The 13,367-nt window shown below is 54.1% G+C and overlaps 1 protein-coding gene across 2 annotated transcripts in view; it reads left to right on the top strand.

Moving 5' to 3' along the window:
- Positions 1-12,822, top strand: part of AXIN1 (axin 1) — a 76,650-nt gene extending 63,828 nt beyond the window's left edge. Inside the window, exons 7-10 of one of the 2 annotated variants that reach the window (XM_055708889.1) lie at positions 1,369-1,545; positions 2,758-3,003; positions 9,962-10,129; positions 10,910-12,822. In XM_055708889.1, coding sequence (XP_055564864.1) covers positions 1,369-1,545; positions 2,758-3,003; positions 9,962-10,129; positions 10,910-11,036 — 718 coding nt within the window. In that variant the 3' untranslated portion in view covers positions 11,037-12,822. The remainder of the gene's footprint in view (positions 1-1,368; positions 1,546-2,757; positions 3,004-9,961; positions 10,130-10,909) is intronic. The other variant, XM_055708890.1, reaches the window with a different exon arrangement.
- Positions 12,823-13,367: the final 545 nt, after the last annotated feature.

The raw sequence follows: 13,367 nt of genomic DNA, 5'->3' as shown, positions 1-13,367 counted from the left end.
GACTTCTCTCTAGCACTGACTACAGCATCTATTTAAGGGGATTATAAGAGGGCACATTCAGAGTTGTCCTTCCTCTGGTACATACTCACAGTTCCTGACAGTCCGCAGGTTAGGAGCTTCACAAGACGAGGTTATATCCGAACAATCTTGTTTGGCAGCCAGCAGTCTCTTGCAGTGGCTCGTCTGGCTCCTTGTTGAACCCATCGGGGTTGCTGGCCCCCCAGCCTCCTGCAGCCGTGTCTGCATTGATTACAAGCTGCAGGAAAGGACTTTTTTTGGGGGTTTTGTTCACACTGAACCTGCTGCTGGAGAATTTCATTTAATGCCCACTAGTCCTTACGTGGGGAGAAGCAGAGAAGTTGTCAGTTTGCCCTGCCTTTGTAGATCTTCAGCAATCCCTCTCCAGATTTTTTTTTTTTAAAAAATGTCAGCAAAGCTGCCTGAGGGCCTGGTGGTCCTCTATGGTGTTGAAGTTATTTTTCCTGTGCGTGTTGGTGAGCACGCAGAAGCAGAAGTAGGGAGGTCCTATGGAGTAAAGCAGGTGGGTGATTAGGACAATGGGGGTCCCATGAAATTTACAGGCTGTGGCAACAACAGGCCAGCACGGGTGAATTCTGCATGGCCTCGTGAGTGTGGGGCTGCTGTGCTGCTCACATGGGCATGCGTGTGGGCAAGGAGTGGCGGGGTTTCTGTAGGAACCTTTGCTGCAGCCATAAGCATAGCCAGAGTGTCACCTTCTGCCTGGTGTCCATCTGGCTACAGTGTTTGAGGTAGCTGGGCTTCCCAGTGCACGAGAGCCTGCAGAGGGCAGCCCACCCCACTAGATGTGATCTTCCACCATGGTGTGAAGCCGTGGTTCAAGTCGGGGTGAGAAACAAATGCTGGGTATGGCAGATCAGCAGTTTGGGGTATCGGTGAATCTGGGGCTGATGGGGAGGACCCAGGTTTTAAGCAGTGGTCTGGTGTGGAGAGTCAGCCAACAGATTGCAGCACCAGGATGAACCTCCTGCTCTGAGCAAAGAGCTGGGGGTTTAACACAACCCTTCGTGTGGCGGATCTTCTTGCCACATTGTCATGATTTGTTTGCCCAGAGGAGAAGCTCCCTTTCCCCACAGGTGGCTGGATGGAGAAGCTTGCTGTGCTTAGGTCTAGCCAGTCTTACTCTTAGCCTCAACTGTGGCACAGTTGGTTTGAGCTATGGTAGAGCCAGGAGGCTGTGGAAGGCAGCCAGGGCCACATCTGTACTGCAGGAGCACCAGACCCTAGCAGGGCTGAAGGTGTCTGGAGATAGACGTGTCCATCCTCTGCCATGGTCTGCGGTGGTTTGGCTTAGGCAAAGCGCTAATGTCTCAAGCTTTGTTCTTGCAGTGGGAAAGCAAGTCTGCTCTCAAAAAGAAATGTTAAGAAGACCGATTCAGGGAAAAGTGATGGTGCCAACTATGAGATGCCAGGATCTCCTGAAGACGTGGAGAGAAACCAGAAGATCCTTCAGTGGATCATAGAAGGAGAGAAGGAGATCAGCAGGCATAGGAAAACAAACCATGGGTAAGGGCTGGCAGAGCAAGGGGGCTTCACGCTGTTGTATTGCATCCCCTGCACAAGGCCTGTGTGTCTGGGCAGTCTGCCTTGTTTCTGGAGATCTTGGAAAGATGAGAATCCACCAGGCACAAGGGTTTAGACCCTTTGGAGACTGAGAATTGCTCGAGGGCTGTAAGGGCTGTTTTTTCTGAAGGATGACTTCTGGTCACGGGGGAGGTTGCAGCCCCAGGGGAATCTCACTAATTGCTGCTATGGTTCCAAGGTGGAGAACGCGGCACACAGTAGGCAGTATTTTTCCTTTAAGCATTTGCTTGTATGTAAATGCCTGTTACTCCTGCAAGGTGCTGATAGAAATGTCAGACCTGCTGTGCTTTAGCCGTTGGTCCCGAGTAAGCAGTTTAGCACAGCTCAGAGTTGCCCAGCATTTTGGCTTGTGGGGAGCATCCTCTGGGATGGCCCCACCTGCCTGGAGTGGAGCCAAGGACATGGCTGCCTTGGGAGTTTCTCTGTTGTCAAACATCTCCTGTAGGCACCGATCCTTAATCCCTGTCTGGTCAGTCTGGCAAAATAACGGCATGTGCAGGGTGTTGATGAGAGGGATCTGGAGTCTCTCATCCCCTTTGACACAGCTGTGCTGGAGGCTCAGTGGTGAAACTGCTGGTGGTTTCTTCTCTTGCTTGATGGTAGAGGCCAGGGCAGGTTGCACTGCAGGCAGCTGGGGCCAAGTGCCAGGGCCATGGGCAGTGCCAGGCCACCATGAAGTCAGGCAGGCAGGTTCTGCCACCAGAGCTGGGGAAGAATGAGCACATCTCTGCAGCATCCCCTTCCCTGGAGAGGCCAACCAGCAGCTCATGGAGAAGCTCCCAGACTGGGAACGTTGTCAGCACATGGGAGGGCATCTTGTGGGGGAATGTCACAAATGGTCGAGCTGCCTTTTGCTGGATTTATTTTCAGGTGTTGTGGACTTGATGAGAGCCCTTAAACAGATTTGTGGGCTTTGTGTCAGGGTTGGGTTGCTCACCCTGTCTCAGGACTTGCTGTCCTGAAATGTTCTCTAGGCGCGGATGGTGCTCCCCTCTCCCTTGGAAGCCGTGCTGTAAGGAGCTTCCCAGTGGTGCCCATGTCCAGCTGCAGAAGCTGTAGGTTCATTTAGGAGTGACTCTGTGCCTGTGCAAAGTGACTCAGTGGTCCATGTAAAACCTTTGTGTTTGTGTGTAGCTCTTCAGGTGCTAAGAAGCAGCTGTCCCATGATATGGTCCGACCCCTCTCCATTGAACGGCCTGTTGCAGTGCATCCATGGGTCAGTGCCCAGCTCCGAAACATCGTCCAGCCTTCTCATCCCTTCATCCAAGATCCTACCATGCCGCCCAATCCAGCCCCCAACCCTCTCACCCAGCTGGAAGAAGCTCGCAGGAGGTTGGAGGAGGAGGAAAAAAGGGCTGGAAAACTCCCCCTTAAACAAAGGTATGTTGATGGGGTCTGACTGTGTGTGGGAGGCAAGGGGGAGACTGCCCTGAAGGTGGGCAGCTGAAGGAGATGTCCATGTCCTCTGCTCTGGTCTCCAGCTCCCAGCACCAACTGGGTTGAGGCACATGCAGGGGGGTCAGAGAAATCTGCCTCAGTCCCTCTGACACGCTGGTGCGAATGCCAAAACCCATTTTGAGGGCTTGGGCTAGTGGTTTGTGGATGGAGAGGCTGGAAATGCTCCTGGCAGGGTGTGGAAGAGGCTGCTGAGAGCTTGAGGAGGAGCTGGGCTGGGGAAGCCTGCGTAGAAGGGGCTTGGTACTTGGTACGGGAGAGCTCCCTCCCCTGGTACTTGCTGACTGTCCATTAATTCACACTAACGATGATTTCAAAGCTTGGTGCAGGAGGAGAATTCAGCAGGACGCAACAGAATTGAGTGCAGTAGAAGCATATGTATTTGCTCTTTATCTCCCCCAGGCTTCTGAAAAAGTTTGCTCGTGACATCTGGATGAGAGCACTGCACTGTAGTCCTGCTGCAGCAGCACTGACTTGCTGCATGGCCATGCATCTTTTTGTGACTCAGCTTAATGCCTGTTGTGGAGCTCATTCTCCTGCTCCTGTGTTCTCTTTCGGGGAACATTATTTGCAAGTGACATGGAGCTCCCAGATTAAAAGCATTTTGGAAGTGCTAGATAATTACTGTTAACAGCTAAAAGCACTTTGTCCATTAAAAACCTTTCACAGCCTTATAGCTGTCTTCCAAAAACTTGAAACTTTGCAGTCTGACTCTTACAAACAAAAATGTAATTTAAAAAAGAAACTCTTAATTGCCGAGCTCCAATTATTTTTGCTTGCAGTGACCATGTAGCAGACTTCTGCGTATTTATGTCAGAGTATTGATTGAAAGCCAGGTAATTAGAGGGCTCTTCCAAGTCAGGGTAAGCCAAGTTTATTCGATCTACCTTTCAGTTGATGTAATCGGATAGGGTTTATTAGTAAAAGTCACTTATAGTCATATTAAATTCATGCACCTTCCCCAGAAATGTCTAGATGCAGATACACACTTTGGAAACACCAACATATGCTATATGCATATGCAATTAATACTCTTAATAATAATTTGGCATGTGTTGTAAGTGTAGCTTTTGTAGAAACCTCATGGCATTGTGGTAAATGCCAGGCAGACCAGCGAGAGGAAGGCTGAGCAGTCCCAGGGCTGGGCTGCTCTGCCTTCGCTGCCACTCCATGAGGTCTGGCTCTTCTCCCGGTGGTGCAAGGATCCCCCTGACCTGCCCCAGGCATGGAAAACCAGGGAGCCGTGTTCACTGGCAGGGAACTGCTCAGGAAAAGCAAATGTGCCTATGTCCAGTAGCAGGCAGGAATGAGTGCAGCGGTCCCCAGGGAACCAAAGGTTTCTGGATATTGAAAACTCTCTGCTGGATTTTGACAGGATTGGGTGCTCTAGCTTGAAGCATGCCTGAGCTAGCAGCTTGTTGGAGAGCTCCTGCTATGGTTAGCACAGAGGTCTCCCTGAAAATAGACCCCACAGCTCTCCTGAGAGCAAAGGAGAAACAGAGCGGGGAGCTATGTGTAAACACCATTTATTTCAGTCGGGAGCTTTGAAGAGCTCTGGGAAAAGGGAGCTGGTGTCGCAGGTTTGTTGGCAGCCTTGGGCAAGCACAGTGCCAACGGCAGCAGAGGTGGAGGTGAGCCTGGAGGTGTCCTTGGGGCACCGGCTTGAGCTGCCTGCAGGAGGAGAGTGCAGCGTGCCAGCTTTGTATGGCCAAGCTGACCTGGCCAGCACGGTTACCCGGCTCACCAACCACCCTCCTCCAGCACAGCCTTCCCCAGCTAGCTGCCTGCTGCCCTGGCTGGGGTGCCAGCAGCCCCACTCCCCCCCAGCACCGCCCTGCTAGAAATAAAGGAGGCGCCTGCAGTGCCTGTGCTGGGAATCACAAATATTCTTCCAGAAACCACACTTCTACTGCAGAAAAAGCCTTTCTCTCCCTATACCACAACATTTGGAGGGACGTTGAGATAGTTACCTGGCTGCTGCTAGCAAGCAATGCAGGATTAAATGTCCAGTACTGAAGGAGATCCAGTATGCCCAGCATTGGTGTCCCAGTGACCATCATGCTTCTTCCATGTACAGCCAGGTTTTGAGTCATTTTCTGTATCTCAGTGTCACAGTTCACTTATGTTTGCAGCTGGATAAAGTAATTAGTATAGCCCTTCAGCGAAAAGATTTTTGCAAGCAGTGTTGGTGTGATCTCAGTTTGGAATTAATGGGGTTGGGCCAAGCCTGGAAGAGGAGCAGAAAAATGTGGCAGAAATTCTGCACCCAGCAGAAATATGGCTGGGGACACCTCCCAAGGTAACATCTGCTGGGTGCATTTCAGGCTTTCCAAAACACCCCAGCCCCAGGGCTGAGTTGGAGTGAGCTGGGCACTTCATCTCTGCGTCGCAGCAAGGTTGGATTGGTGCTGTAACCTAGACTCAGCTTTCTTGTCACAGCACCACTGGGCTTTATGGCTAAAGAAATCAGGACTGGAAAGCAGATGCGATAAGTCTGATGCGCGCTGCCATTTCCTTACTGGATAACATTTTGTGCTTGTGACAAATGCAGCAAAGGGAGGTGATCCCAGAAAGGCAGGGTGGTGGTACCTGGCTGTGTTTCTGGGTCACACTGCCACCGAGGCGATGGGTGCAGGTGGAAGCTTTAATGAGGCAGGGCTCAGAGGTGGTCTGGTAGCCTGCTTGAGTAAGCCATGGTCCCAGGAGAACTCTTGGCAATGACGGAAGCAGAGACAGTTGTGTTGTCTCATTCTCCTGAGATGAGCTCTTGGAAAATTACATTTCAGTGATTCTGTATTGATCAGCTCTGCTTTAGCCTGCTAGAGATCAGTGGCTGCAGTTTGGGATGTGTGTGTATTCTGCTCCTGGGAGCAGTGGGCAGGGACTCTGGAGCACAGGTAGTTTTTCCATCAGTCCTCCCAGTCAAAGGGAAGGGGTTTGGAAGGGCCACTCGAATCTGGCAAATCAGCAGATGGTTATGGGACTGGTGCCACAAGCAGCGGTTCGACTGTGGGATTCGCTTTGAGAAACCTGGTCGTCTGGGGGCTGGCAGGGTCCATCTGTTAGGGAAAGGGAAAAGCATCTTTGGTCCCAGGCTTGGCAAGCCGGTGAAGAGAGCTTTAAACTAAAGTTGCCAGTAGAGGGGAACCTCAGTCCATCCCACTCCTACAAGTTCGATGCCAGTGCCAGCAAGAGATGCCCAGAGCCTGGAGAGGGATGGCAGGGCAGCAGGAGAGCATCTGAAGAGCACCACAGAGGAATTCCAGCCACTCCAGCCGGGAAGTCAGCATCGGGGGCCCAGCTTGAAAGCCTCTGTGAGACTGCACGTAGCATGGGGAATGAATAAGAGGAGTTAGAGATGTGCGCATGCCTGCAGGGCTGCAACCTTATTGGCATCACGGAGATGCGGTGGGATGGCTGCTGTGACTGGAGGACAGTTAGCCTGGGAGGAATACATAGGAATTGTCCGAGCAGCCAGGGACCAGGTTAGGCAAGCTGAAGCCCTGATAGAATTGTATCTGGCCAGGAACATGGAGGGCAACAGGAAAAGCTTCTGTAAGTACGTTGGTGATAACAGGAAGCCTAGGGAAACTGTGAACCCTCTCCAGAAGGAAGCAGGAGACCTGGCTACCTGGGACACGGAGAATGCTGAGGTACTCTGTGACTTTTTTGCCTTGGTCTTTACTGGCAAGTGCTCCAGCCACTGCCCAAGTCACCGAAGGCAAAGGCAGGGACTGGGAGAATGAAGAACCACCCACCATAGGTGAAGATCTGGTTCAAGGTCATCTAAGGAACCTGAAGCTGCACAAGTCCATGAGCCTTGATGAGATGCATCTGCAGGTCCTGAGGGAACTGGTGAATGAAGTTGCTAAGCCACTGTCTGTCGTATTTGAGAAGTTGTGGCAGTTTGAAGTTCCCATGGACTGAAAAAGGGGAAACACAACCCCCATTTTTAAAAAGGGAAAAAAAGACCCGGGCAGCTACAGGCCTGTCAATCTCACCTCTGTGTCTGGCAAGATCATGGAGTAGATCTTCCTGGAAACTATGCTAAGGCACGTGGAAAATAAGGTTATTGCTCACAGCCAGCATGGCTTCACCAAGGGCAAATTGTGCCTGATGGATTGTGTCCTGCACGTGGGCCGGGGCAGTGCCAGGCACAAATACGGGCTGGGTGGAGAATGGATAGAGAGCAGCCCTGAGGAGAAGGACTTTGGGGGTGTTGGTTGACAAGCTCAACATGACCCGACAATGTGCACCTGTGGCCCAGAAAGTCAACCACACCCTGGGCTGCATCACCAGCAGCGTGGCCAGCAGGTCGAGGAGGTGATTCTCCCTCTCTGCTCCACTGCTGTGAGACCCCACCTGCAGCGCTGCGTCCAGCTCGGGGCCCCCAGCATAAGAAGGACATGGACCTGTTGGAGTGAGTCCAGAGGAGGCCACAAAGATGCTCAGAGGCTGGAGCCCCTCTGCTGTGCAAACAGGCTGAGAGAGCTGGGGTGGTTCAGCCTGGAGAAGAGAAGGCTCCCGGGAAACCTTACAGCAGCCTGCCAGCGCCTAAAGGGGGCTTACAAGAAAGCTGAGGACAGACTGCAGGACAGGGGGGAATGGCTTTAAACTGAAAGAGGGTAGATTTAAATGAGAGAGAAAAAAGAAATTCCGCACTGTGAGGGTGCTGAGGCGCTGGCCCAGGCTGCCCAGAGCAGCTGTGTGTGCCCCATCCCCGGCATGTCCAAGGCCAGGCTGGACGGGGCTGGGAGCAACCTGGGCTGGTGGGAGGTGTCCCTGCCCGTGGCAGGGGGCTGGGACTGGGTGATCTTTAAGATCTCCTCCAACCCAAACCATTCTGTGATTCTATGATTTATAGCACAAGCAGGGGCATCCAAAGCCATGGAGGTTGTTTAGAACTCTAGCTCTGTGAAGCAGTGCAGAGTTTCTGCTTTTGGGCATCATTTTCAGGCACATCTCTGCTCTGGGAAGAGGTGAGCCCTGGAGCCAGGCTGAGCACGTTCAGCAACAGCCTTTCAGGGCTGAACTACACAGTGGCAGGAGGAGGAGGAAGGACGCTGCCGGCCACCAGCATGGTCCCCCTCTTGCTCCTGCCAGGCTGAGCTAAGCGGCATCTTTTCCATCTCCCCAGGCAAAGAACGGCAGCCCTGGGGGAACCGGCTTTGCTGCCTGCGCAGAGCATGTCGCTGTGTCCCCAGGTCCCCAGGCACACAGTAGCTCTCTTAGTCATGACTTGTTCCTAGCAGGATTAAGAGAAGCTCAGGGACTTTGAGGTTTTCCAAACCCCTTCAATTAACTTCTGGCTTGCAGGGTTCACAGAATTTGCCTGAATTTATGACCCATTTTTACTTTAAATGTCGTGGGGTTTTTTCCCAAGGATGACTCAATTCCTTAATGTTTTTCTAGCTAAAGGGCATCCTGTGCTTTGATATGGGGATGGGAGAAGCTCCGAGAGCTCTGCTGGCACCGGGGTGGACCCTTGCCTCTCAGGATGCTGCATCTTCTCCCAAGGTCTCCCAGGCAGAGCAGGCACCAGGAAGGTCGTTCAGTTGAACTTTAGACCTCTCTTGCTTGTAGAAAGCGGTGAAAAGATTGTGTCTGGTCTTGGTTTGCAATGCCAATGTTTATGTGGGCATGCCATTAAAAAGGCACGCTGCCTGCAAGCCAGTGTTTAAAGGTTAAGGTCGGAGTCATTTCCAAAACGGCGATTACCTCATCTGCTTGGCGAATTCTGTTTTTTATAGCAACTTTCCAGTCATGTAAATACAAAATCATCTTTTTTATCCACCATACTTTTAAAATAATTTTTTTAAGCTGCCAAATTTGTTTTATGTGACTTTGAAAGGGAAGGCTGCCTCTGGCTTATACCACACATGCCAAGTTACCAATTTGTGTAGGCTGCTCTGATGTTTGTGCAGCATTTACGGCACCCCAGATGAAAGGTCTTTCAGAAAGGCAAAGTACCCAGAGTTTTATTATTGCTGCTTTTGTCTGCCTCTGAAGATGGGGTTAGGACTGGGCTGATGCTTTTGGTCCCACATAGCAGAACCCCGGTGTGTGGGCTGGAAGCAGAGACCAGACCAACATTCTGAGAGTTGCAAAAACACAGGAAATTTAAAGTCACTGGGGTTTTGGAGCTGGCAACTGCCTTGCCACCCTGCACAGACAGGATAGGCAGTGAAGCCTGCGGGGCATGCCCCGCTGGGAGCTCCATCCCCTCCGACCTCTATCTACAGTGGGAGAAGTGCCCAGGGGAGCCGTGGGGAGCAGGAGCAGTCCTGTCTGCACAGCCCTGCAGATGTAGGTTAGCAGAAAGCCATGCTGAGCTATTGTGGCCATGGCAGCCATAATCCCAGGCCGTGTGAGCGGTGTGTCCATTATCATCCCCACGCGTGTTTCTGGCCCTGTGTGCTTGGTGCACACCAGGAGTGTGCTGATGGTGACCTGGGTCTGCTGCCGTCGGCTGGGGATGCTCAGCCTTGCCCAGAGCTTACCAGTGTCTCCCTGAGCCAGTGGTACTGTGGGAAGGGCCATGACCTCTCAAAGCCTCGGGGTGGGTTTCTTCAGTGTGAAGGGGCTGAGCTAGAACCTGTGCCCTCCTTGCAGCTGTGGTTGGGCCCCTTCCAGCCTTTCCCAGTGCTGTTCACTCTTTCACCACGCAGGTGTGTGGCTGCATGCCAAGAGAGCTGGTGGCCAGAGCAAAGGATGCTCAGGGACCGCACTGCATTTCCTCTGGCCCGTTTCTACCACCTCTGGTGGGACCTGACCACACCTCTTGCATGGGCAGCTGCGTACCCAGAAGGGCACCCAGCAGCAGCAATGGTGCTGAGCACCATGGGCTGATACTCAGCAGGTCGTTTGTATTTTTGCACGGCAGGTTGAAGCCCCAGAAGAGACCAGGCAGCGGTGCGTCTCAGCCGTGTGAGAACATTGTGGTTGCTTACTACTTCTGTGGAGAGCCCATCCCTTACCGCACTCTCGTCAAAGGGCGCGTGGTGACACTGGGACAGTTCAAGGAGCTGCTGACCAAGAAAGGGAACTACAGGTAAGGGCTGCTCCCGTGTGTGTTGTGGTGCCAGCAGACTGTCAGCAACCCCTGGCAGATGCTGCTGCCAGGGCACAGCGGTGTTCCCCCCACCAAGGTGAAGGAGCAAGGTGGCAGATTGGGGGCGCTCCTGGAGCCTTTCAGGAGGGCTCCCACAGGGCATGCTGCGGTGGGGATGTGGCAGCATGGCCAAGGCGCATTGGTTGTTGAGGAGGCAGCTTACAGGGATGAGGGAGATTGGGGTTGTTAGCAGAAATGCCCCGCGTCAGAGTTTGCACCTTCAGCAGAAGCTGCTGAGCAGCCCTGCAGGGTCCTGGGCTGAGCAGCATCAGCCAGTGCTCAGTGATGCTGTGGGGGAACCCTCTGACTTCCAGAGCTGTTCCAGCTCCTCTCAGAGTTTCCTCCAGTGCGGGCAGGGAGGCTGGGTCCTGCCGGAGTCCCAAAGCAGCCAGGCTCAGGGCAGGTAGCTCTCCAGGTTCCCTCTTCCAGGCAGGAGCTTCCATGGGGGAGCCTGCCTGGAAATGCTCCACTAATAGAGGTGCCTCAGCCGCTACTTTTGGGAGAGCTGTGAATGGGCTTGGGCTCAGGGCTGGAGCTCCTGAACATGCTAGCACAGGTCCTGACCACTCCTTTGCTCCCTGAGTGAGGGCAGGGGCAGAAGCACAGCCCCAGTTGCCCCCATGGCCATGCCTAGGTTTGGGGACTGTGGTGCCCCTGTGACCATTCACCTGCTTGCTTTTTTTTTTTCCCCTCTGTGCCCCCGTGTTCCTGGTTTTTCAGGTATTACTTTAAGAAAGTGAGTGATGAGTTCGACTGTGGTGTGGTCTTCGAGGAGGTGCGGGAGGATGACACCATCCTGCCCATCTTCGAAGAGAAGATCATCGGGAAGGTGGAAAAGATTGACTAGGCTTCAGGGCTTCCGAGGCGTGAGGACAGGACTGTGAAAGACTCTGGGACCGGAGGAGAAGGCCTGGGGCAGACGTTGGCAGGGCTACTGCCACGGGCACTGGGCGAGCCCAGGGCGGAGGGTGGCAGCCGGCTCCGGCACAGACCTGGGCAAGCTCTGGATTGCCGGTGGATGCCATTTCACCCCCACGAACCTGCCAGTGGGAGCCTGGGCTCCCTCTCCATACCGAATATAAGTGTAATGTAGCATTGTACAGTGCATTAGAAAGTGTAATATGACCTTGTTTACTAAAGCTGCATATTTTTGATATATTGTAATAAAAGGAAAATATTTCCAATGTCACAGTGCTCTTATGTAAATGTAGAACATACAGGTACTGCAGAACTCGCCCAAAGTGTACAGCCATCCATCAGACCACCTGCTCCTCGCGTTCCCGGCACCCTGCCCCGGCCCCCCGGCGTGGATGGCTTCGGAGCGCTGCCAGGCAGAGCCGCTCCCCACCGGCTGGAAGGGGTGGCCTTGCTCCGGAGGGGCTGTGGTCCCAGCTCACCTCGGAAGATTATTGAGCCATTCGGAAGGAGTCGGTCTCTCGCCTCCCTGGCAGTCTCAGCTGCTGGACATGGTAGGATGGTATTTTTTTTCCTCCTGAGCTTTCTTGTGACCGAGTAAATCCCAGAGGGATAGAAGGGTCAGAGCCAGCTCCCAGGTCTGGGGGCTTCCCGCAATGTGATGACCAGCTCGGAGCCGGGGCAGCAGTCAGGGTGCTGGCATCCCATGGCCCGCGCGCTTGTCCCCCACCCTGGGTGCCCCTGGAGAAGGGTTTGCTTCCCAGGATGGGCTGCAGTTCTGCAGAGGGCTGGCACCCATGTGCCCAGCACAGACATGCCCAGGCCCCTGGTGCCAAGCTCCAGCTTTGGTCGGGGGACTCTTTTTTAGGAGAAAAATAACAGGGGTCAGAACTGATCAGACACTAAAGCTGAAGACCAAAAATTACTTTTTGTGAGTCCTGTGTCTTTTGTCAGCTTCTGTGTCTCAGGGAAAGCAGCATGAGGGCACTGCAGCCCACTGCCGAGAGCGGGGGGTTGTTGATGCCAGTTTGTGGGGCTGGCGTGGGGCCAGGTCACCCAGCAGCAGGGCAGCCAGCACCGTGGGAAGACTCCTGGGCTTACTCGGATGCAAGAAAGCTGGGGGCTGCGCTGGTGCTCCCACTACTCTGCCCTCGGTCCTGCCCATCCCCCAGCCCGGGCTCTGCCGTGCTCCGGCATGGCCATGGCTCTGTGCCGGCTCCTTCAGAGACCAGCCCTCACCCACCTGCAGAAACCGGGGCAGCCCTCAAAGCCAGGGGGGCTTCCACATCGGTGCTCGCCCTGCCTGGTGCTGCTCTTGGCCGCAGCAACGTGTTGGAGCTGCTGGGACCCTGCGGCACTGCGCTGGGATGCGACTGAGCCTGTTGTATATGTCACCGAGTGCCTTTAAAACACGGTTCTGTGACTTGCCTATACACTACGTGAAGTCCAGCAAAATCCACAATCGTTTTCAGCCTGGGAACAGCGTTACAAAGGGTTTTCTTCCCTGGTTTTTGTGAGTTCTGATGGTGGTGTGTCTGGTGAGGTTGTTACCATGCCTGGGATTTCCATCTCCCCCTTTTTTTCTCAGGGGGTCCCCTGTAAATATGTATAGCGACCGCGCAGCCCCGGCAACGTCTCCTCTGCATTTTCATGTGCTGACTTGTACAATGATCTTTTCAAAGGTACTTGGATAAAATGAAATAAAACCCCACGTCCCACTGCCTGCTGCATTCTTCCTTCCCTGCGGAGCAGATGCCCAGGTGCCCAGCAGCCAGCTGGGACTACCGGAGGATGGGGCAGGTCAGGCCAAGGGCTGGGACCCATGGCATGGCTGGGGCAGCAGTGGGCTCCCTGGAGGGGTGGCTGGGCAAGTCCTGGCCCCAGGGGACCAGCGTGTTGCCCCTGGAGGAATGGTCCAAGGTCTGGGGGAGCTGGCCCAGGGGAGGGGGGACAGAGGCAGGGTTTGGAGGGGATGCTGGGTGGTCCCAGAGGCTGCGAGCTGGGCTTAAGAGGAGCACATGGAGCCCTGTGTTGGGCTCTCACCTTCCCTGGCTGTGACAGCAGCTCCTGGGGCTGGTACGTGGCTGTGGAGCCCAGGCCTGGGTGGGAGGGCTGCCTGTAAGCCACGAAGGAGAGACCCCGTGTGTGTCCCTGGCACCTGCACCCTGGCAGCCCTGCACAAGGGCTCCCCCCACAGCCATGTCCTCTGTGGCCTTGGCCACCTCAGGCCATCGCGGGGTTGCCAGGACGAGCGCGGTGGCAC

The sequence above is a fragment of the Falco cherrug genome, chromosome 4 (genome assembly GCF_023634085.1).
Source record: "Falco cherrug isolate bFalChe1 chromosome 4, bFalChe1.pri, whole genome shotgun sequence".
Lineage (NCBI taxonomy): Eukaryota > Metazoa > Chordata > Aves > Falconiformes > Falconidae > Falco > Falco cherrug.
The sequence above is the reverse complement of the archived record's forward strand: the minus strand, read 5'-3'. Positions and strand labels throughout refer to the sequence as shown.